The sequence below is a fragment of the Argiope bruennichi genome, chromosome 9, assembly GCF_947563725.1.
Source record: "Argiope bruennichi chromosome 9, qqArgBrue1.1, whole genome shotgun sequence".
In the NCBI taxonomy this organism is placed as follows: Eukaryota; Metazoa; Arthropoda; class Arachnida; order Araneae; family Araneidae; genus Argiope; species Argiope bruennichi.
The window spans coordinates 7,022,444-7,043,087 of record NC_079159.1 but is presented as its reverse complement, the minus strand read 5'-3'; the positions used below and the strand labels follow the sequence as shown (position 1 = coordinate 7,043,087).

Sequence of the window (20,644 nt, the reverse complement as noted above, 5' to 3'; positions counted from 1 at the left end):
ATAATAAATAATTTAATTTAATGTAATTATTTGATAAATTTAATTAATAGAAGTATTTTTTAAAAAATTATTTCCTTACATATTAATTCATAAATATTAAAGAATTTCTTCAAATGACATTCTATAAAAATCTTGTGTGTGGATTTGTTTGACTTTGTATGGGTATAATAATTTTATTAATTTCGAGTTCACAACTGAAAACGAAATTAAAGTTTCTATTTAACATACAAAATTAAACAATTTCAGTTGTACAAATTACTAATATGCAAAAATAAATATCAAAATGGTATCAAATTAATTTTCTGCAAGTACATATAGAAGGAAACTTTTGTATAACAAAATGTGTATTTGGAGTTGTTTTACAGCATAATTGCATTCAATTAATAGTTTTGACGCATGAATTATCAGATTCAACGTACTATGGAAACAAACTGAATTAGCAAACAAAAATAAATAATTCCATTAATATTCGAATTACTAACGATTCGATAAATGTCAAATGGTTGCTTTATAAGTCTTCATTATAATATTTGTTTTAAGAAAATATCTTCCTAATCTGTAAAACTCTTTAAAGATTACCATATTTAAAAATAAATGAGCCGCTTTTAATTCGAATTTTTAAATGCCCTCAGCAGCAAGTAAATCATTTTCTTGAACATTTAAACTAATTTAACTTCGTGATAAGCATTTTTTTCTCACATGATAAGATTTCAAATATTATCTAATTCATATCGAAAATGAATTTCCATTTAGATGAGCATGTTCAACCAAAGACAAGTACAGCATTTTTTTTTTTTTAATTATTTTTTCTGCGGTATTTTGAAAGCCATTTAATTTTGTGTTTTCATTTAATTATAAAGGTAATGCATTCAAACACTGCCACCTTAAGTATTAATTAAATTAATTTTGGAACATTATTCAAGTAACATTCCTAATTAATAACAATGTACAAAAATTTATATTATGTTGTTTCATAATTCTAAAAAAAAAAGCAATGGATTATTATTATTTCAAAATATATCCGATCCTATTATTAAATATTATTTATTTATTTTATTTTTACTATTTTGTTTAAAAAAAATTAATTTAGTGCAGCTCGCATTCTTTAAAAAAAAAGTTTAATTAATAATTCTGTTACGATTTTTTTGGACGTATTATATTACAACCAACTTCTTATACATGATCTGCAATTACACATTGTTAATTCAGTTTTTAAAAAGTTTTAAATGTACTTAAAGCTACTTATACAAAAATTAAAATGAATAAAAGAATGTTTGGTTTTCTAAATCTAGAGAGGGAAAGGGGTTCTAGATTTATAATGACTAAGAATACAAATACCTACTCTAGTTCAATTTTTCGTCAATTCTTTCTAACACACATTTAGCTTTTTTTTTTTTCTTTTTTTTTTCTTTTTTTTGCCTCCCAATGGCAAGCATGAAAAACTAAGGGGAGGGGGGGGAAGCGCTTTTTTGCTCATAAGCAACCACCTTGTGTGAGAAATCACGATATTTACAAATAGCTAATTATAAAAGGAGCCTTCTAGCGACTGAACTTGACATCTTAATTATAACGCGGATTTAACTCAGACAAGAGATTTGAATGCGCGTCGCGGCGCACTACGGATACCTGCGCAACAATAATGCGTCTTCGGAAACCCCAGCGATACTTCCTCTGAAGATAACATTAATTAGTCAGCGAGCATCACACCTTTATGCGCCAGTAATAATCTTGCAGCAGAATTTGCATCGCGCATTTCTAAATCTCTTCATAATATGCCTGCTTAGACAGGAGATAAGCAACGAAACAACTCACACAGATGCACGTTTTAGGGACTTTACTCCGAGAAGTCTCGGTATTATGCTTGTGAAAGCTTGACTTTAAATCTTTTGTCAAGTACTTAGAAAAAGGCATTTAGGGGATATATTTTAGATAGAAGGAATAAGATCAGGGTAGGATTATGAAATAGGCGAAGAACACAACTGCCTGGGGCCTCCGAAATTCCAATACATTCTTTTGTGATTTATTGCATTCATTTTATGCTACTTCATTTAATTTACAAGCGCCTTGCACTCAAACTGATTCAAATTAAAATCAAATATCTTTTAAATGTTGGAATATTATTCAAAGGTTCTTAATAAGTTTTTAGCCACCTTATTTAAAAACACTCTAAAAGATATCTAATTTTAGAATTTAAAAGTAAAGCATTACAGTATTTAGTTTTTAGAATGTAGTATTTAGTTATTATTATTAGCAGTATTAAGTATTAATTATTAATAGTAGTATTTAGAAATTTATTATTATTAGTATTAATATTATTTTAGTATTAGTAATTATTATTTAAAAAGGTTCTTTTTTTTTTTAAATTGAATTTCAGGTACTTAGTATGCGTGTGTGTTAAATACTGAATCCGGCATTTTTGTGAGAGAACCGTAACCAAATGTTTTGTCAGCTTATTAGAAGTTGCTGCATGAAAGTGCTTGTATAGAAAATTAAAACTAATTTTTTAAAAATGTCTCGTGTAGGAAATTAAGGAGAGGGAAAAAAGGGGTCCCATGAGACGCACTGCATAAGGGCCTTGAATGGCTTCATCGGGCCTGAGATGCGACGAAGGAATGTGGAATATCAAGGTGATAGATGACAAAGGGCTTTCATTTGTTAAATAAGGAGTTAACGCGTATAGATTATTCGCATTGGTTAGTTTAGTTTAGTTATATTAACGTCCCGTTTTAAAGCAACACTAGGGCTAGGGTTAGGACGGCCTCGTCATTTTGAACCCTGTTTAGATGACGAGAACGACACCTGAGCTGGCACCCCGGCTCCAAACTTCCACACCACACCAGCGGTATTATTGGCATTCATCCCTTCTATATAACAAAAGGATCAAGCAAATATGTAATGTATTCATAAAATATTTTTATTTGTTACTTGCAAGATAGAAACAAAGACATTACAGAATTAAGAATATTACTTTGAACTAAAAATGTCGATGAAGATTCATTTTTAATATTTATACTTTAATAAAAAGCAATACTAAATAAACAGTACGTAATTTTAATACGTTAAATGATAATAGTTTCAACAGAAAATGTTTAAACGATTTTACCATAAAAATTTCAATTAATTAAAATATATTTGAATTATAGATAGTACTTTAATGTAACATTGATAAAAAAAAATAGAAAAATTCGAATTTCAAATGTTTGATAAGCCAAATTCCACTGCGTTGTCTTTCGAATTAAATAGCGGGAAGTCATACTATTAAAACGAATTATTAACTATCATTGACTTAAAGTCAAAAACACAATATTTTTTTAATTAAAACTAAATGTGTGAAAATTTCGAAGGGGTGTTTTTAAAGGAAGCTTCTAATTTCTTATATTAAATTTTTAGTGAGTATTCCTTAAAGAATTTTTATAAAATTTCAATTGTTCCGAAGAAATGAATTATTAAGATTTGACTGCTGTTCACTTATAAAATACAATTTCTATACTCCCATCCCACCGGAAATAGAACCATAAGTGACTTTTCAGAAAGAAAGAGGGTAATAGCCTTCAAATATTAAAAGGAAAGATCCTATCCAGACGCTCCCAGGACGAGTCTTGAGAAAACCCCACCCTTCATCAATCAGTCAAGCGTTAAAATCTGCACTCAAACCGGATAGCGAGTCACACATCTGTCCATCAACGGAACGTGAGAAGCAATTCGTCATATTTAACAGGCATAATTGTAGACACCAATACAGATTTCAAGAGAAAAATTATAAATTATATGACTACTTTTTCCTATAATGTATGTCTTCAGTGAATCGATAAAGGCAGAAAATAATGTTTCAAAATCTTATGAATTTCCTTACAATTTTCTTTACATGGTAATGTTACTAGTTTAGAGATCATTTGTAAATTGAGGGACATATCATATCGTGTCTATAAAAAAAAAATCATTGACTACATTGTACAGTGCAAATCGTTGAACTTAGCTACCAATTTTCTCATGTAGGTGCTCACTTAGAAAGTTTTTTTTTTTTTTTTTTTTTTTTTTAATTTAACTATATTTTTATTACAAAATTAATCGAAATGCTAACGCGTTTCTTTCATAATTTCTGTATTATATTATAAAATTCTTAAGAAGGTTGATAACTACTTTAAGACTAATAAAAGCATTGCCAAAAAAACCATTAATTTTTTTTTTTTTTTTTTTTTTTTTTACACATGGTAGAGTCGTTCAAAGCGTAAAAATTCTTTTTAATTAATTGAATGTTTAATTAATTTTTGTACCTTAAAGAGTTGGCAACATTCTTTCTCATATATTATATATATAATAAATGTGTAAAATATGGTTGAATTTAGCCCAGTTCTTCAAAAGATGTGGAACCTACATACACACATAATATAAATAAAAGTAAATTTGGCTAAAATCTTAATTTTTAATAAAAAGATTTCTCGCTTTGGCTATATATATATTATGGCATGAGTTTTTTTGTTATTATTTTCAGTTATAATGCATAGTTAATGAATCTTTTAATCATTTTTTAATTAAATACCAGATTATATATTTGAAAGCTGAATTAAAATTTACTTAACTAATAACTCAGTTCTGAAAAAATATGAAATATATCATTTTTATACGAAATACAGAAACATTGAAAATTTCAGCATTTTAATACATCAAAAAGCGAGTGAAATTCAATTAAAAAATTCCATCTTTGCAAACATGAAAAAAATTTGAATAAAAACGTGTGGTAAATTTAAACTCATTTTTATTCCAAAATATATCCCAAAAAAATTTCGGGAGTAATTTTTTAAGACAAATTGTAGACAAACACGCAGAACCCAGAACTTCTTTATAAAATTGATTGGGTGCAAGAAATCATTTGGGGCCCTAAATTTTTTGCAAAGTAATATGTATAAACAGAATATTATTACTAACTGTTTATTTATAACGTAATTTTGTTTTTGCTCTTAATTACTTCAAAAAAAATTTTTTTTCGATGCTTAGTATTGCAAGTGCATTTAACCGTGTTTCTACGTTTTCATTGCAAGATTGTGCAGTTTGCGTGGAACTTTCTTCCCCAGTTGGAACTTGAATTGTAACTTCTGAAATCGAAGCAATATCACTACCAGAATTACTTCATACACATGAAAACAGATCTACTTGTGACTTCTTGAAATTCAATTTTTATTCTTTTTCCCTTTTCTGCTAATCTTCGTTCTTAACACCCAGAGGGAGATTTCCTTGCCATGGACATGATTAAATCTAACAATATTAAGTGTTTCATGGTATGAATTATCAAAATACTAGATGCAATCTAATCTAAAAGATGAGGTAAACGATCGTAAATCTATTTACTTTATGTTTATAACATATTGCACTCTTGCACCAGACTGTAATACATCTGTTAGCTTCGTATATTTCCAAACCCGTCGGTTGTTCCAGTTAAATTCCTTCCTCTCTTCTTTCCATATCGCTAATATTATTCAGAAATTTATTTTAGTTCATCATGTTGGGGGCCCTCTCAATTCCGGGGCCCCGCTGCATTGCATCCGCTGCACCCTCCAGATGACGGACCCTGCAAGCACGTGTAAAAAAGATTACCTACTCATCTTCACGAGGTAAACAGAAAGCACAAAGCCGCAAGGACTGAATTCCCTTTAAATGAGCTTCTTAGCTCTTATTTATCAAAAGCAAATTGCTTCAAAAACATAAATGAACGAATTACTCGGAATGATACGGGAAGCTCTCAGTGGGGTGGCCGTCTTAAGAAAACAGGGTTCCATGTTTTATGCATGGGGCCTCGATGAACTTTTCAAACTCTTTCTAACGATCCAATTAGGCCAAGTGAGTCGCATCCGTCGGAAGGACTCGTAAACTGCCGGGAGTTCCCCACCGATGGCACAACAGGGAGCGGGGAATGCAAACTCAATAAATAGACGGGAATTAAGAAAAAGATGAAGGCCCTATAAACCTCGGGGTATCAATGCAAACAGAAGGCGAATAATTGTCAGACGCCGAAAGGGGTGATTTGCAGAAGGAAATTGAAGGGAATATTAGGGCCGATTTATGCTATCAATGATCAAGAAGATGTACTATAGGAGGCCGTTTTGCTGAATTAAAAATGAACAATTAGGTGTTCTTGGATCTGCATGTCTTGTAATTGTCCCGGAAATGCAAAGAAAATTAATTATGAATGAATTTTAAAACAAGAATATTAAGAGAAAAAAAATTTTTTTTTTCCAATTCTTCGATACTAATCTGGAATCAAAGCTGCTACAGTATTACATATAATATCCAACAGATCTAAAATATTAATAATTTTCAAACAGTTATAAAAAAGCAATTATGATCTGTTATGATAATGCTTCATAGTTTTTTTAAAAAATAATTTTACGAATAAGTGTAGCGATGTAATATATATATATAACAGACGCATGGCCGAAGAGAAGACAGTTTTTAATTTTTTAACTTGTTTTATTCCATCCCGGTTGGCAAATTATGTTCAAAGAATAAGTGGTAAAAAATACGTCAGTCTACATCGCGACACAAAAGCAAAAGAGATCGAAATTTCCCTCAGTGATTTTATACTATGAGATTCTGATAGGGATTTTTTTTTCTGACATGTGTCGACTTAGGCAAGGGAATTTTAGGTACCTTTAAAAGAATGTGGTAAACATTAAGAATTCTTATCCCGTAACTTTTAGCGTGTGAATTTGAAAAAGTAAACATTTTTATAGGGCACGGGGAGCATTAATTAAATAAAAAGGAGGAATTGGATCAGGAAAAAGACCATTTTAGAAAGAAGTTAAATTAAGATAAAAATTTGGAAATCCATTAAGATTTAAATTAGATTAAGAGATATTATATATATATGCAAATACAGAATAGAAACTTGAAAAATACATTAAAATAACAGCAAATAATGATGTAAGAGTTAATAGGAAATAACAATTTCAGCCAAAAAAAAAAACTTCAGAGATGGGAAATTATAAATAAAATGTGATATACTTTGCAACGATTGAAATAACATATCAAAATCAAGTGAGAATACCTAATTATAAAATTTGCATATTAATTTATTTATTTCGTCATAAAGAATTACATTTTGACTGAATAGTTGGTATGAACTATTGAATAAAATTATTAGGAAGAACAAAGAAGAAAAAAATTCTTTGTAAAATAGTACAGCGTACTTTAAAATGACAATTTATTACCATTTAATGGCATATAAAATAACTTTCAAAGAAATAAATTTCTCTCTATTATACAAATTTTTTTTAATGAAAATATTGCGTTTTATTCGCTTTATAATTGGCAGAAAACGAGTCGCCTGATCAATGATATCTAAAGTTCGTTTTGCCAGTATTGTTTGAAATATCTAATGAAAATTATTATTACGTCATAGTAAGTATTTATATTGCACTTGATGGTGAAATGGGGACAAAAAGAAAAAGTAACGTCCTAATTAGCAACAAATTAACAGCAAATGAGTTTAAAATAATATTATTTGTTAATTCTATTTTTAGATACATCGTTTAGGGTAATACTAATGAATGACTTTCTGGTTTATTTGCCTAATTGATACATGTGTTAACCCTGCATTGTTTTTTTTTTGTTGTTGTTGTTTTTTTAAATAGTAATGGGGCATACAGCGATATCAGATTTTTAAAAAAATGCGAAGAAAGACCGAGCCAGAATATACCAATTTGAAAAGAAAAAGTGATCGTGAAGTTGTTATATTGGCTGCAAAGTGTGAAAAACTGATTCAATATTTATATGTGGGAGGGAATCAATCCTTCAGAAAATCCCACTAATCTGAGGACATGCATGATACGAAGATCACATCCAGATTGGCGAGCGAAAATGAATAGGAGGCGATGAACCCGACTATATACATATATAGACTGACTACTCAGCAAGAAAAATGCATATTAATGTAGCATGTTAATGACAAATTGTTAACGTACATTACAGCTACATTTAAGATATAAGCTTTATTGTTATCTCCCCATTTAGTGATATTTTTTATTGAAATGTCAATAATAATAATAATTTTCATAGTTATAAGATTGGATTTCCGATAATTATTCGACTCTTTTTACTAAACCGACTGCAACGGCTATGACAAAATTTCAAGGAAAGCTGACAAGGTTTTTGGTGACCGCAAAATTCTTCTAAGCGACCCATATTTTAAATATCTCCCATCTATGAGCAGAAGAAACATGAAGACGCAAAGGGGTGATAAGAAAGGCCGATACTTCCACAGAACTTCCGTTTCCGCCTCTTTAATAAAGACTTTCGCATTTCCAAAAAACATGTTACGTGAAATACGAAAGTATACAATGCAAAAGAGTTGACAATCGTCTGACAAAAAGAAATACATAAAACTATCAATCTTTTAAGCACCTGTTTTATAAAGAATAGTTCCAAATTTGTTCGTTTTTTTTAGAAAATAGTAAATGAAAACAAATTGATATTGTGAGGACAGGACTTTGGTATTTTGCTGCCCTAATCAGTGCATTATACCCCTTTTTTAATAAACGTCAATTTAGTTTGTCATTTCAACGCATTTTTAACATCCTAATGATTTATTTAGGTTAATTTTTTTTTCTATTTCATTAACTGCGAAAATGTACTCATTTATTCATCCATATCCCCAGCAATCATGGTTGTACATTTTCATTTTATAAATATTCTATTAAATTAAGCAAATGTAATGAAAGTTCAAGAATCTGGCAAATTATATACTATATTTGATGAAGCTTAATATCTAAATATTTTATTATTTACGGATTTTTTCTTACAAACTTACTTAATTGGTAACTAAAAAAAAAAAAAAATTCTAATCAACCTGTTTAAGGCTTCCTCTCCGCCTAGCCACCTTAAATAGCTGATAGTTTCTATTCGGCCACTGGATGTTGGCCTATTACTACTTACTATAATCAATGGCTGCTCAAATTAACAGTAGGGTGAAAATTACGGAGTGTATCGTTATTCCAAGTTAAACAGTCCGTATTATGACAGTTCAAGTATTTAAAACGGATTTAATAGGCATGGAATTTAGTTTTCAACACCAGAAATCAATACTCTTCATCGTAGAACATTAATATTAAACTTTTGTCTCACAAAAGTCTTTAAAATCTCAGGATGTGTAGTAAAATGTCATTCAGTTGTGATTTTGTCGTTTACTGGATTGTCACCGTCTACAGAGATTTGCAAAGCAATACAAAGCGAATTGCTGTCATACTTTCAACAAGGATTCCTTATCTCAAGAAATATGAAATATTATTATTTAATTTTTTTTAAAGTCACATTAAATAAGCTTAAATAATACAGGAAGCTTTCTAAACACTGAACACATCATAATCTAAATCTACAATATGCAATTTCCTGTTTTATTCATTTCTGTTTCACAATTTCTTTAAAAAAACTAATGAGCTGCCAAAGATTTCTAATATTGGTAAAAGCACACGATTGCATGTCTTGATAGATAACATTAATAAAAACATTGTTACAGGTTGTGCGTCAAATTAAATTTGAAAGAAATCTTTAAGAACAAAGAAGGATTGGTAATTAATGTTATTAAATATGTAATTTTTTGAATTTTAAGATAATGTAAAAATCATTTTTGTGAGACAATAGTTTAGGAAGATATGAACAACAATTTTCATAGGTAAGTCAGCGATTACTTAGTCGGAAACGTTAAGCCTATTTTTTGGAGTTTCAATCTTTTATTCGAATTTATTTTTACTATCTTGATTTCTCTTACATGTTTTTGTCCTTTTATTCTATCAAAGTGTCGGTGAAATGGCGAGTCTTCTTTCAAGCATTTCTAATGACATTTTGCAGTTGCATTAAAGAGCTAATCAAGAGCAATCAGTAAAAACATCTACCGAAGTAATTGAAATGTTCTTACAGCAATTTTTATTTACATTTGACTACTGTCATTCGACAATAAATACTGAAGTAATAAGAACGATTTCTGTGCCACGTACATTAGCTTTATATATGATGAATAAAAATGCAACTGTTTCGCTAAGTTTATGCAAAATTTTTCTTTGGACCGATATTATTAAATAGGAAATTTGTCAGTACTAGCAAGAAAAGGGAAAGAAAATGCATCATGCAAGATTCTTTTCTTCATTATGTTATCTTTGCATGAGTAATGTTATTCGGAGAAAACCAATTATGCAATGGTGCCTGAAATGTAAAAGAAGACATTCACTCGGCCTCTAGCAACAACCACAAACAACAAAACATCGTTTGGCGTATTTCCGTCAGGAAACGACGAAGAGTAGAGATATCTGTCGCTAGGCAGTGTCATTTAAATGATGGTGTCATTAAAAATAAGAGATTATTATGTGTCATTTTATAAACAATTTTCCAATCTAACAGACTAAATAACCATACGAATAATACTTCAAATTAAAAAGATTTCCTAAGGATCTTATTACAATTTTTTCCCCTTCAAAACAGCAATTTAGAGATATCACAGGTGTTTTTTAAAGCACAAAATGGAGAACTGAAAATAACTGAAATGCATAAATTGAACTCTTTAACGAATTTTTAATAACATACATTAACTCTTTAATGAATTAAATTTTGTCATGTTGACAAACAGCATTTATAACAACATTGATTGGATAGATGTAGTAAATAGCTCATCTTACTTTATCTGCATCAAAATGAAAATGAAAGCAATTGATGACAAAGTGCACTTACCTAAAAGAAAAAGAAAGAGAAATTAATGTTTTTGTACATTATATTAGTTACTATATATTACTATATATACTACTTTGTATATTACATAATATTAATTTTAAACGAAACTAAATAATTATCAATCAAACACATTCCTCAAACATTCAGTCGCATATTAATTACTATATAAATTATCGCCACTTTATATTTAAGCTGATAATTGCATCTTTTTTTGCACATTGTTATTTCGATTCAAAATGAATAACAATGCAAATGCTTTGATAATCAAAATCTTAAAAGAAAAAAAAATCTAAACAACTCAATTGTGTAGCATGCAAATCAACTCCAAGTGGTATCAGATATAGAATTTTTGCGTTCGTGGAAATCTGATAATTCTTATTTCTTATAATAATTCTTAATTCTTATTTCTTTAATATAATATATATCAAATAAACAGCGTGAAAAAATAAAATTATAAATGTGGATCTTTCATTTCATAAATGTGGATGATTCATTTTATGAGATGCATAAAATACATGAGACAAAATAATAGTAAAAAGATTTTTTTAAAACTTTATTTTATTTTATTTTTATTACAAAATATTAAGACAAAAAATCTGATTTTTTTTAATCTTGAAAATAAATGCGTTTAATAAAGATCATGGATATAATAGTTTACTAAGGCAACTACTTAAAAAATAAATAATACAATTCCAAACCAACATTCAAAGATTCAGATAAATTGAAAAGACATATGTTTTTACTTGACCTTTATTCTGCATTAAATTATCTAAATGAAAAAAATAAATAGAAAATAATATATTTTTTAATTTCTTTTTACACTTACATTCTTGCCTTCGCAGAAAAATAAAAATTTATGTTTACTTTTCAGTTGACTTTTTAAAAAAATGCAAATACTTTATCCGCAGGTATGATGTTTATAATTTTTTTTTAAGTCAACAGAAAAGTGAATACTATGCATATTATCATGCAAACTGCAATTTAAATTTAAGTCATTTAAATATTGTTTATTCAATTCACGTCAGTTATTTCACCTTATCGAGAGGATATCAGGTGTTTTACAAGCGGTGTAGATAGTAAGACAAATACCAGGATTTAAATTATCACAGAATATCAATAGAACAAACACTATTGAAAACACTTAGATAAAATATACAAATAAGCTTATTTCATTAAGTTCTTTTTAAAAACAATCAGTATTTCATTTTCCAGCTTCTATTACATTGAGGATCGGGGAATAAATAATGTTTCGTTTACATCGCGGAATACATTTTGGTGTTGAAATGAGACCGCGAGTAGAGGAACCCACATATAAATACGTAAAAAAGTTAAACCAACTAAAAACCAGTAAACTTACTCAGAGCCGATTCGGATGCCCACATGGACCCGCATGCCCTATACCTCAGATCCCAGGTGCGACCCTTTCTATGTCGTATTTGTGGGTGGTAAATGGGATGGAGATACTGTGGCTGGTGGGAGTGCCGGTATCTTTGAGGCAAAGACAACGACGTCATGTTGTCACCATAGAAACTGATGCTTCGTGAAAAAAAAAAAAAAAGAAAGAGAGATTGGCCAGATGGAAAATTTCACGTCAACAAACGTATCACAGCACAGACCCGACAGCGGACAACCAGATCATCAATTCCAATGTAATCGGAGAATTGCCGAAACTGTCAGGAGAAGTTTCCAAAATGAATTATTCTGCGATGGTGACAACTATATCTTCTGACAGATAACGTCACTGCGCTCCGTGCATCACAGAAGAGTTGTATTTAGGAGTTTTATAATCCTCAACTATCTTTAAAAACGTTGCAAAATATTTGAAGCGATTTCTAGAAAGAACTGTATCTAGATGAAGAATTTAGATTCTGCTTAAAAATAATGGCAAGAATATTATAAAAATTCGCGATCGATCATTCAAAATATCCGTAAGATAACACATTTATTCACTTCAGGAGATGCGAATCTTAAAGTTGAAAATAATGAATGAACGCAAATGATGTTCACAACACAGATAAAAAAAAATCACGTCGAACAATGCAAGAAGTTATTTATATCCTCACACAATTCACAATTCACGAACTTCGTAAAAGTTAACAGTTTCTTTAACTGAAATGCACATACACCGAACCAAAGGAATCTTTGAGACCCAAAACACATTTGTCAAACGATCACAACTTTTTGGTAGTTGAGTAAGCGAAAAAAAAAATGACGATAATTGATTCCAACGTCACTTAAGCCATATATAGCATCCATCAAAGTGCTAACGCCTACATCTGAACACAACTAGGCGGTGGTAGGTTAAATCCAGAAGAACAGTTTCAATTTTCCACTTACGCCGTTCAAGAATTCGCAGATAATGAACTCCATTTTCGAACTTTTTCCATGTACACGTACAATGAAGTTATCCGTTAGAAAGGAGCAATATTTCTCAACTTCACAAAGCACTGCACAAAGGTTCTTCTCGCAGTTCAGCCAGAACCGAGACTGCTATAGACAGAAAGGTCGGATGAGTTTCGTGCGCATCCCACCTGAAGATATAATACACCTTTTCTGACAGCAACAGGTAGGTGTCCCTTTCGAAACAAAACAGTACTCCTAAGTGAGACGACACCCTAAGGACCTATACGGAGGGAGGAAGCCGTAATGACGCACTCGCGTCAACACATCCGAGCGTGTGGTGCAAATTTCCGCTTTTTCTGCTACATTAATTTCCTCCGAATAAACAATGCAGATACGCAGAACGGAGAATGGGTCCTTCCCGGATGTGCCGGATCGCGTTTATGGACGGTGACGAGATTACACGCCGAATTAGAAAATGGCCCGTAATTCTCCGATCGATGACAAGGAGACAGATAAAAAAAAGTGACCTTTTTTCTTTAAGACTTGACATCAACTTGCAGGAAAAACCTTTGTCTTAACTCAGTATGTAAATGGCCAACTGATTAAACTCATCAAGGAACGCTATGGTTTTGTTAGATCAGAGTTTCTTCAAGTGCTTTTTATCATGGTCGGAGGAGTCCCCAAAAACTAGCATAGGAAGAATAAACAGCAATAAATATAATACTCTTTTCGCCCTCGATTGCTAACAACGGCTCAATATGTTAATAGCTAGAAGGTGACTTTCCGATTCTTCATCATATTTGACTTTAAAATGGAATTGTAGCCATTTCGATGGATTTCAGAATGGCTTCTATACATCCTTCTTTTCCCCAATCCGCTATACTACTTCCCTCCAACTTTAAAAATGAAGAGCTTTTGTTGCCTTATTTTAATCATTATAATTTACCTACGGCTTCAAAGTGTCAAAGAAACTTTTCTGTATCCTTACCTAAAACTTGCTTCTAAGACCTGTCAGAAGGCACACGGAAAAATCTGAATGACCGAACCACAGCAACAGCAACACTGGCGGGAACTGTGATTGAGTCCTAAGAGTCATCACCGGCCACGGTACAACCCTTCCATTGGGAAGTAAGTCCCGTCATCGATGGGAGGAGTCAGACCTCCATCTTTTTGTGCATCTACCATGGTCTCGAGAACCATCATGCTGGAAGCTTCACAACCTCCAATACGAGGTGAACCCCTCCCTCTTCCTTCCTTGGGACCTGTACCCTAACTAAATGCAAATTCAATTAAAAATAATTATTTCATAAATTTTAGCGCAATTTTTTTATTCAAGATGATTTTTTAAACCATTTTTACCAGTAAATATGAAATTCTGTAAGAAATTTTGCGAATCCAATACTTGTCAATAAGAGCACATTTTAGATCTGGATCCCAAGTTTAAAATTAAATTAACGTCCCATTTTGAGGCAACAGAAGGAGCCATAATCGTATAAAAGCTGCAATATTGTTGCCATGGTAAAAAGTTTGAAATAACAAAAAGAGTGAAATATAACGATTCACAAATGAAAGATAAAAATGACCGCAATACCAAAACATATGAATCAACTTACATATTTATTAATTAATTTTAGAAAAACCATACTAGCGATGGCCTATATACAGTGTATTTTTTGAATTAGATTTATAAATTAAAAAATAATCATGTCCTACACTTGTTGATTCCATCCTATTAACTCTGAATCACAATTATAAAAAAATGTAAATAAAATGCAACAAAGAAGTTTTTACAACAGATTTCTAGACCTCATAATGAACTCATTCGTAGCTAAACGGCGATCTCCTAATTACCAACACACCACAAAATGCTGTGACTTTTTAAAGAAATATTTATTATGAAAAATTTAGACGTCTTCAAATAAAATAATGTAAATCTACTCTGGCATCGAAAGTGTTATATTTCAAACAATTGCATTGTCCTAGGGAAACCTAATATTATATCAGAGGGGTAAATGAACTAACTATTATTGATTTAATATTCCACTACCATTTCGCTATTTATCAAAAGATATCCTAGACGTCCTTAATAGCATGCGGTAAATGTATGCTTTCACTATCAGCATCATCTGAACAGATTCTGTAATGTAACAGCAATCAATAGAAACGTATTTAACAATTTGAACGGAAAACAGGTTTTAGTTTGTAATATACAATTTTAATTGTAAAGTGCATCCGTTTTTTCGCACTTAAACATGTTTTTGTGTTTATTTCGTTCTCTGAAAAGTAAAAATTTTTCATTGGGGAGCAAGAGAATTGTAGAAGACTTTTTTGATTATTATTAACAGCTTATTATTCTTAGAATTGAGAAAAATAAAATAAATGTATAAAAAAATATTCCTATTCATTCACTTTTTCCTATTCCTATTCATTCCCTCAATAAGAGTCATGGATTCGTTTCTAATTTGCATTGATATTTTTCTTAAAACAGATATGAACAAAAAAAAGCTTTGAGATGGATGCATAAAAAGTCATTTTCTTATCATTTTGAAGAAATATTAAGAATGTTTTGTTATTTATAAAAATGAAAACTAATTTTTTATACCCTTCAAAATCGCCTACTTTACCATTACTTTTCATAAAATAACCATTAGTATTTATTACAACACATCATGGCACCGATCTGAGTACTCGACATGAGAATCTACCCGTATTAGGAACTTGTGATAATGTAGAAAAGACAGGTTAAACATCCCTAAGACCTTGAAGACTGTATGCATCAAAAAGTATAAAAACGGACATCAAAGGCCAACGCCAATTGTTATCACGTCTGCATCTCAAACAGCAGCCTAACCAACCGGCATGAAATGATGGAAATTGGGTTGTTTCAATGCAAACCATCGAATAAACGCTTAGATAGATTTAAACAACAGCTGCAAGAAATCAGTAAAAGGCAATCTGAAATCTAAATTGCTTTAACCCATTCTAAGGCTGAACAAATTGGTAAAAGGACAATAAAAAAAAATATCCCCTCCCCCTCAAAATTAAACTTGAAATTACTTTTCTATTTCAAAAATCTTGCATGAAAATCATTCACGAAAAATTTATTTTGTGTTTATTTAATTCTGTAAGATTTCGAAATGACATGGTTTACATGGAAAACATAAACACTAGAGGAAAAAATTTGAATGCACCAAGTGCCTTAGCTTTCAAATGAAAAATACAATATTATCCAACTTAATATACAAGTGCATAACTGCATGAAAAAATATTAGTAGCTGCATTGCTAAAACATTGCTTAGGTTTTCCTTATTTTATGTGAAAACAATAATGAGGGTTGAAATCGTATAAGCCATCAAAAATCTCATAAAAAAAGGTCTAATGGTAATAAAGATGTCCGTTGCTTGAAGTGCCACAGACTTTGGAACTAATACGAGTACACATGGTTCATAGGTACCTCAGATGACCGCTCCTATCATTCGGTTATAAGCGAAACCGGTTCATTGGGGTGCACCTCAAAACGAGCCATTTCGAGGAGCGGGGGAGTGAATAAATATAGATTTTATGAGGGGAAGTATTCATAGTATTTTCGGTAAAGGGCTAAAACTTTGGATCACAATGCATGCTTTTTTTTTATCTCATACATGTCAGACATTATACCAATAATTTCAAATGATTATTGACACTAAAATCGCACATTAAACCAATAAATTAAAATACTATCATATTTTAAGTGATTTTTTTTTTTTCATTCTCAAATATCCAGGAGGTTTGTAATATGAGCAGTATCAGGGTAGCTCTTTGTCTGAAGTGATTATAATGTTCACAGTTAAAAACAAAGAGAAGAAAGAGCGCATAGGCAAGTGTCAAGTTGAAACGAAGTTAACAAATTTTAGAAGAGAATACAAAGGTTAAAATAACAGATTTAAATTTATGTTCTTATTTGTTACCAAAAAAAACCCGCATTTGTATTTGATGTAAGAAGCAAATTAAATGCAAGGGTCATCAATAAATAAAATAAATACAAAACACCTCATTCATTTCCTTTTTCATACTACCAATTAGTTTATCAATCTTAACAGCATAAACAAGTTAAATTCAATACAGACAGAGGGCACCACCTACGCTTTCCAGAAATTGAAAAAGTCTAGTCGCTCAATCATGAAGAGACAAGGAGGGAAAATACGTGTTAAACATTGTTTAGAAAGTTTATTCCAGCAAAATAAAAACAAGGAAAGGTACGCATTCGCGTTTCAAAAATAATAAGCGAGAAAAGAAAAACAGTTTTTTTTTTTTTTTTCTCTCTCCCTCCCAGCCACTTGTCAACCTACGCAGGAAAAGGCGTTCACGGTTGGTCTCGCGTCAACCCCTACGAGCTCTAACGGCCCCAACATGCACTTCAAAGAAAAAGAAAAAAAAGTGGAGAAAAAAATGCAAATAATGATCGCAAGGAGACGCTTAAAGGTCACCTTTTCTTGACCGTTAACTGCCTTGCATTCGTTTCGCTAATGACAGACAACAGACCGAACGCAATGCTTTTGTTCCACGCACATGCAAGAAAGGGTTTGTTGCAATGCCTCACGTAATTACTCTTCCACTTTCGTTTCTGTCGTTAAATACTCTCTTAAAACATGAAATCTACCGAAAGAACAGAGGGCAAACTCACTACAAACAAGATTACAAGAGGGATTCGAGAATTCTGGGAAGACCTTTGGGCTATGAAATTATGCAATTGGCAACATATTCGAGACGAAATTTATGCATTACATCTCAAGAAATGTATTAACAACTTTAATAACTATTATAAGAAGAATTAATAATATGTATCAAAATTTCAATTAAAAAGACACAAATGCAGAATGTTATCAATTGTAGGAAGAAACCGAAATGATGCCGGTATTTTCCATGTACTGGTCATAACGACGAAAAATAAAAATCCAAACTACATTAAGAAAATCAATTGGTATTCAAATGCATACTCTTGCCATGCATACTTTTAATTCGTCGATAGTAACGGATCTTGAAATAGAAACATTGTTTCAGATGTATCCAGTAAAAGAAATGAACTGGCAGGTTGATTTATTTGGCTGAATACATATAGAGAGGAGGCTCAATATTTCATTTTCTTTTTAATCACATCTTCACCAATTTCATCAAAACAGGTCTTCAAATAATACATAACACAAAGTAATTAATACATTAAACCCTTCTCTAAGAGACGGGACTTATAAATCCCCTTAATTTTCTCATTTTATTGTATTCATTTCAAATGCTTTGAGGTGTATTCGCCAAGTCCCTTTATAGTTCGTTCTGCAATTGTTGGATGGCAGCAATTTTTCTATGTAAGCTTGCTAGAAACAAGTATATAAGACGATGTAAGGCCAAGATGGTAGACAGAAAGTTATAATTTTTCTCCATTTTATAATTTTTACATTATGTACAGAATTATTTGATAAAAATCATTTCATAACTTTTTGTTTTTCAAATTACCAAAAAAATTTTTAAAAAATACAAAAAATATGCTTTAGTAAAGACTTGTGGAGACTTAGAAATCTCAAATTATTTTCCATCTAATTCATGACTTTGGTAATGTCTTAAACTGAAAATTATGCTATATAATGTTAACTTGCATCTTGTTGAATTAAATATTTATAACAATTAGCTCACTTTTTAAAGATGTAAAGAAATTTAGAAATTTGAGCTAACTTTTAAAAGGCTAATGCCGACAATAATTACCATATAAACTGATTTCAATTGGAATTAAGAAACTACTCTGTCATCTATGAAACTACAGAGTTACGAAAGGTTATATTGAGTGTATAACCTTTCGTAACTCTGTAGTTTCATAGATGCTATTAGTTTTTTCCCCCATTTCTCGAACGCATATCTGATTTCATGCAATCATATTACGTATGGCCAGTCTCAAACTTACTGGTTCGACGAAGTCCTAAAGGAATTCTATTTCTCTTAGTCCCGTCATATTTATTTTAAATAACAAGAAAATTATTTTGTCAATGGGGCTTACAATCTTGAATCGTGGTCAGTTGATACAGATGCATCGTCATCTCCAAAGTTCGACACTACAAGAGTAGATGAGCATTTGTCATCGACAGTTTCAATGTACATGAGACTCACTTATATGGCAATTCTCCGGCGGATTCACGTTTTGAACCTGGAATCCAACTCGGAAGTCCAGACTGAAACATCAAGCCATTGAGAGCCTATGTCTCAACAAGGATTTTATTTCAATTCAGAACTACAATTACAATCAAATATAAATAATAAAAAGCCATTCCCAATCTTAAAGCTAATTATGTGTTAGTTTTCTCTTTCAAAGTCATCAACAAATGCACAAGAAAAACCACAGTTCGTCTAGAAAATAGTAAAGAATTGAGCTCTCAGAGACCGTAATCAAATGACACTCAGGTCGAATTTAAATATGAAAAAATAAAATAAAAAGATACCCGAATTTTCCCACCACGGATGATATATGCATTTATCCAAGCATGAGGGGAGGGGCATTTTACTTTCTGCTCATTACAAACTTTGGGAACTTTTAGTCCACGCATATGTAAATGCAAAGATGTGTGTTTCCCCCACCCTACTCCACCCCATCGTCATTCTTTCAACCTAGTCTGCAAGGAGTTAAATTTGAAGGTTAAATCCATTGAAGCGTGACCCGCGTAATGGATCCGAATGAGAGTTAAACAGCCACTCACAGTTTCCAAGCTGGAAAACCGAGAAATCAGAAACAGATTGTGGAGAGTGATATGAAAATTCTAATAATAAAAGATGGCGAGAGACGAAGAATGGATCTAAGAATATTCACGCCAAGCATTAATGTAGGTGTTTGGACACGTGGATTCGAGTCGCAAAATGGCGAAGAAAGGATATTAAATTCCTGTCAAATGCATATGAAATTCAATGGAAGATTCAATAAGCCACTTAGACTAACTGCCTCTCCAGTAACTTAATTTCGAATAAACTGGTGATTGAGTCTTTCTTCTCAACAAGGAAATTTAAGAATCAACCTTGGAGCTCATCATACAGCTTACTATCTTGAAGAATTCAACAATCATTTGAAATAAAAATCGTACTGAGAACTGAATGTCCAGTTCTACTAAATAAATTTTCAGAAGTATTTAGACGCTGTAGATGAAATTAATGCAACAGATAGTGAAAGGCTTCACAATATATACAAGGAATCAAAATTAGGTATGAACTTTAGGACCAGAGAAACATCTGCGCAACGAACGACAAAATACTATTTTCATATCCAACAATTGCAAAACAGACAATAATATATAAATTAAATGAATGAATACAAATAATACTAGAAATTACGCCATTTAAAACAGGTGACGTTTTTAACGCTATCTGTATTTATGTTTCATTGCAATTTTATTAATGTATTCGCTTATACAATGACGCATCTGACTCGCACATCGAATTACTGAATTTTTAATTTTAACTACAATTAAGTGAAAATATTACGTAATTTAAAATGCAAAAATCACTTAAGCATGTTTAAATATCTCAAATGCCCTTGTATTATCAGAAAAATTAAAAATTCAGTAATTCGATGCGTCAA

The 20,644-nt window shown here is 31.1% G+C and overlaps 1 protein-coding gene across 8 annotated transcripts in view; it reads right to left on the bottom strand.

The window, feature by feature from the left end:
• LOC129983872 (ras GTPase-activating protein nGAP-like) overlaps nt 1-20,644 on the bottom strand; it is a 425,698-nt gene that overhangs the window by 97,164 nt on the left and 307,890 nt on the right. Inside the window, exon 1 of one of the 8 annotated variants that reach the window (XM_056093545.1) lies at nt 12,071-12,717. The exons of the other annotated variants lie outside the window; for them this stretch is intronic. Within the exon in view, the coding sequence (XP_055949520.1) occupies nt 12,071-12,227 (157 nt within the window). The 5' untranslated portion in view covers nt 12,228-12,717. Of the gene's footprint in view, nt 1-12,070; nt 12,718-20,644 lie in introns of those variants that run through there. 8 annotated transcript variants of the gene reach the window in all.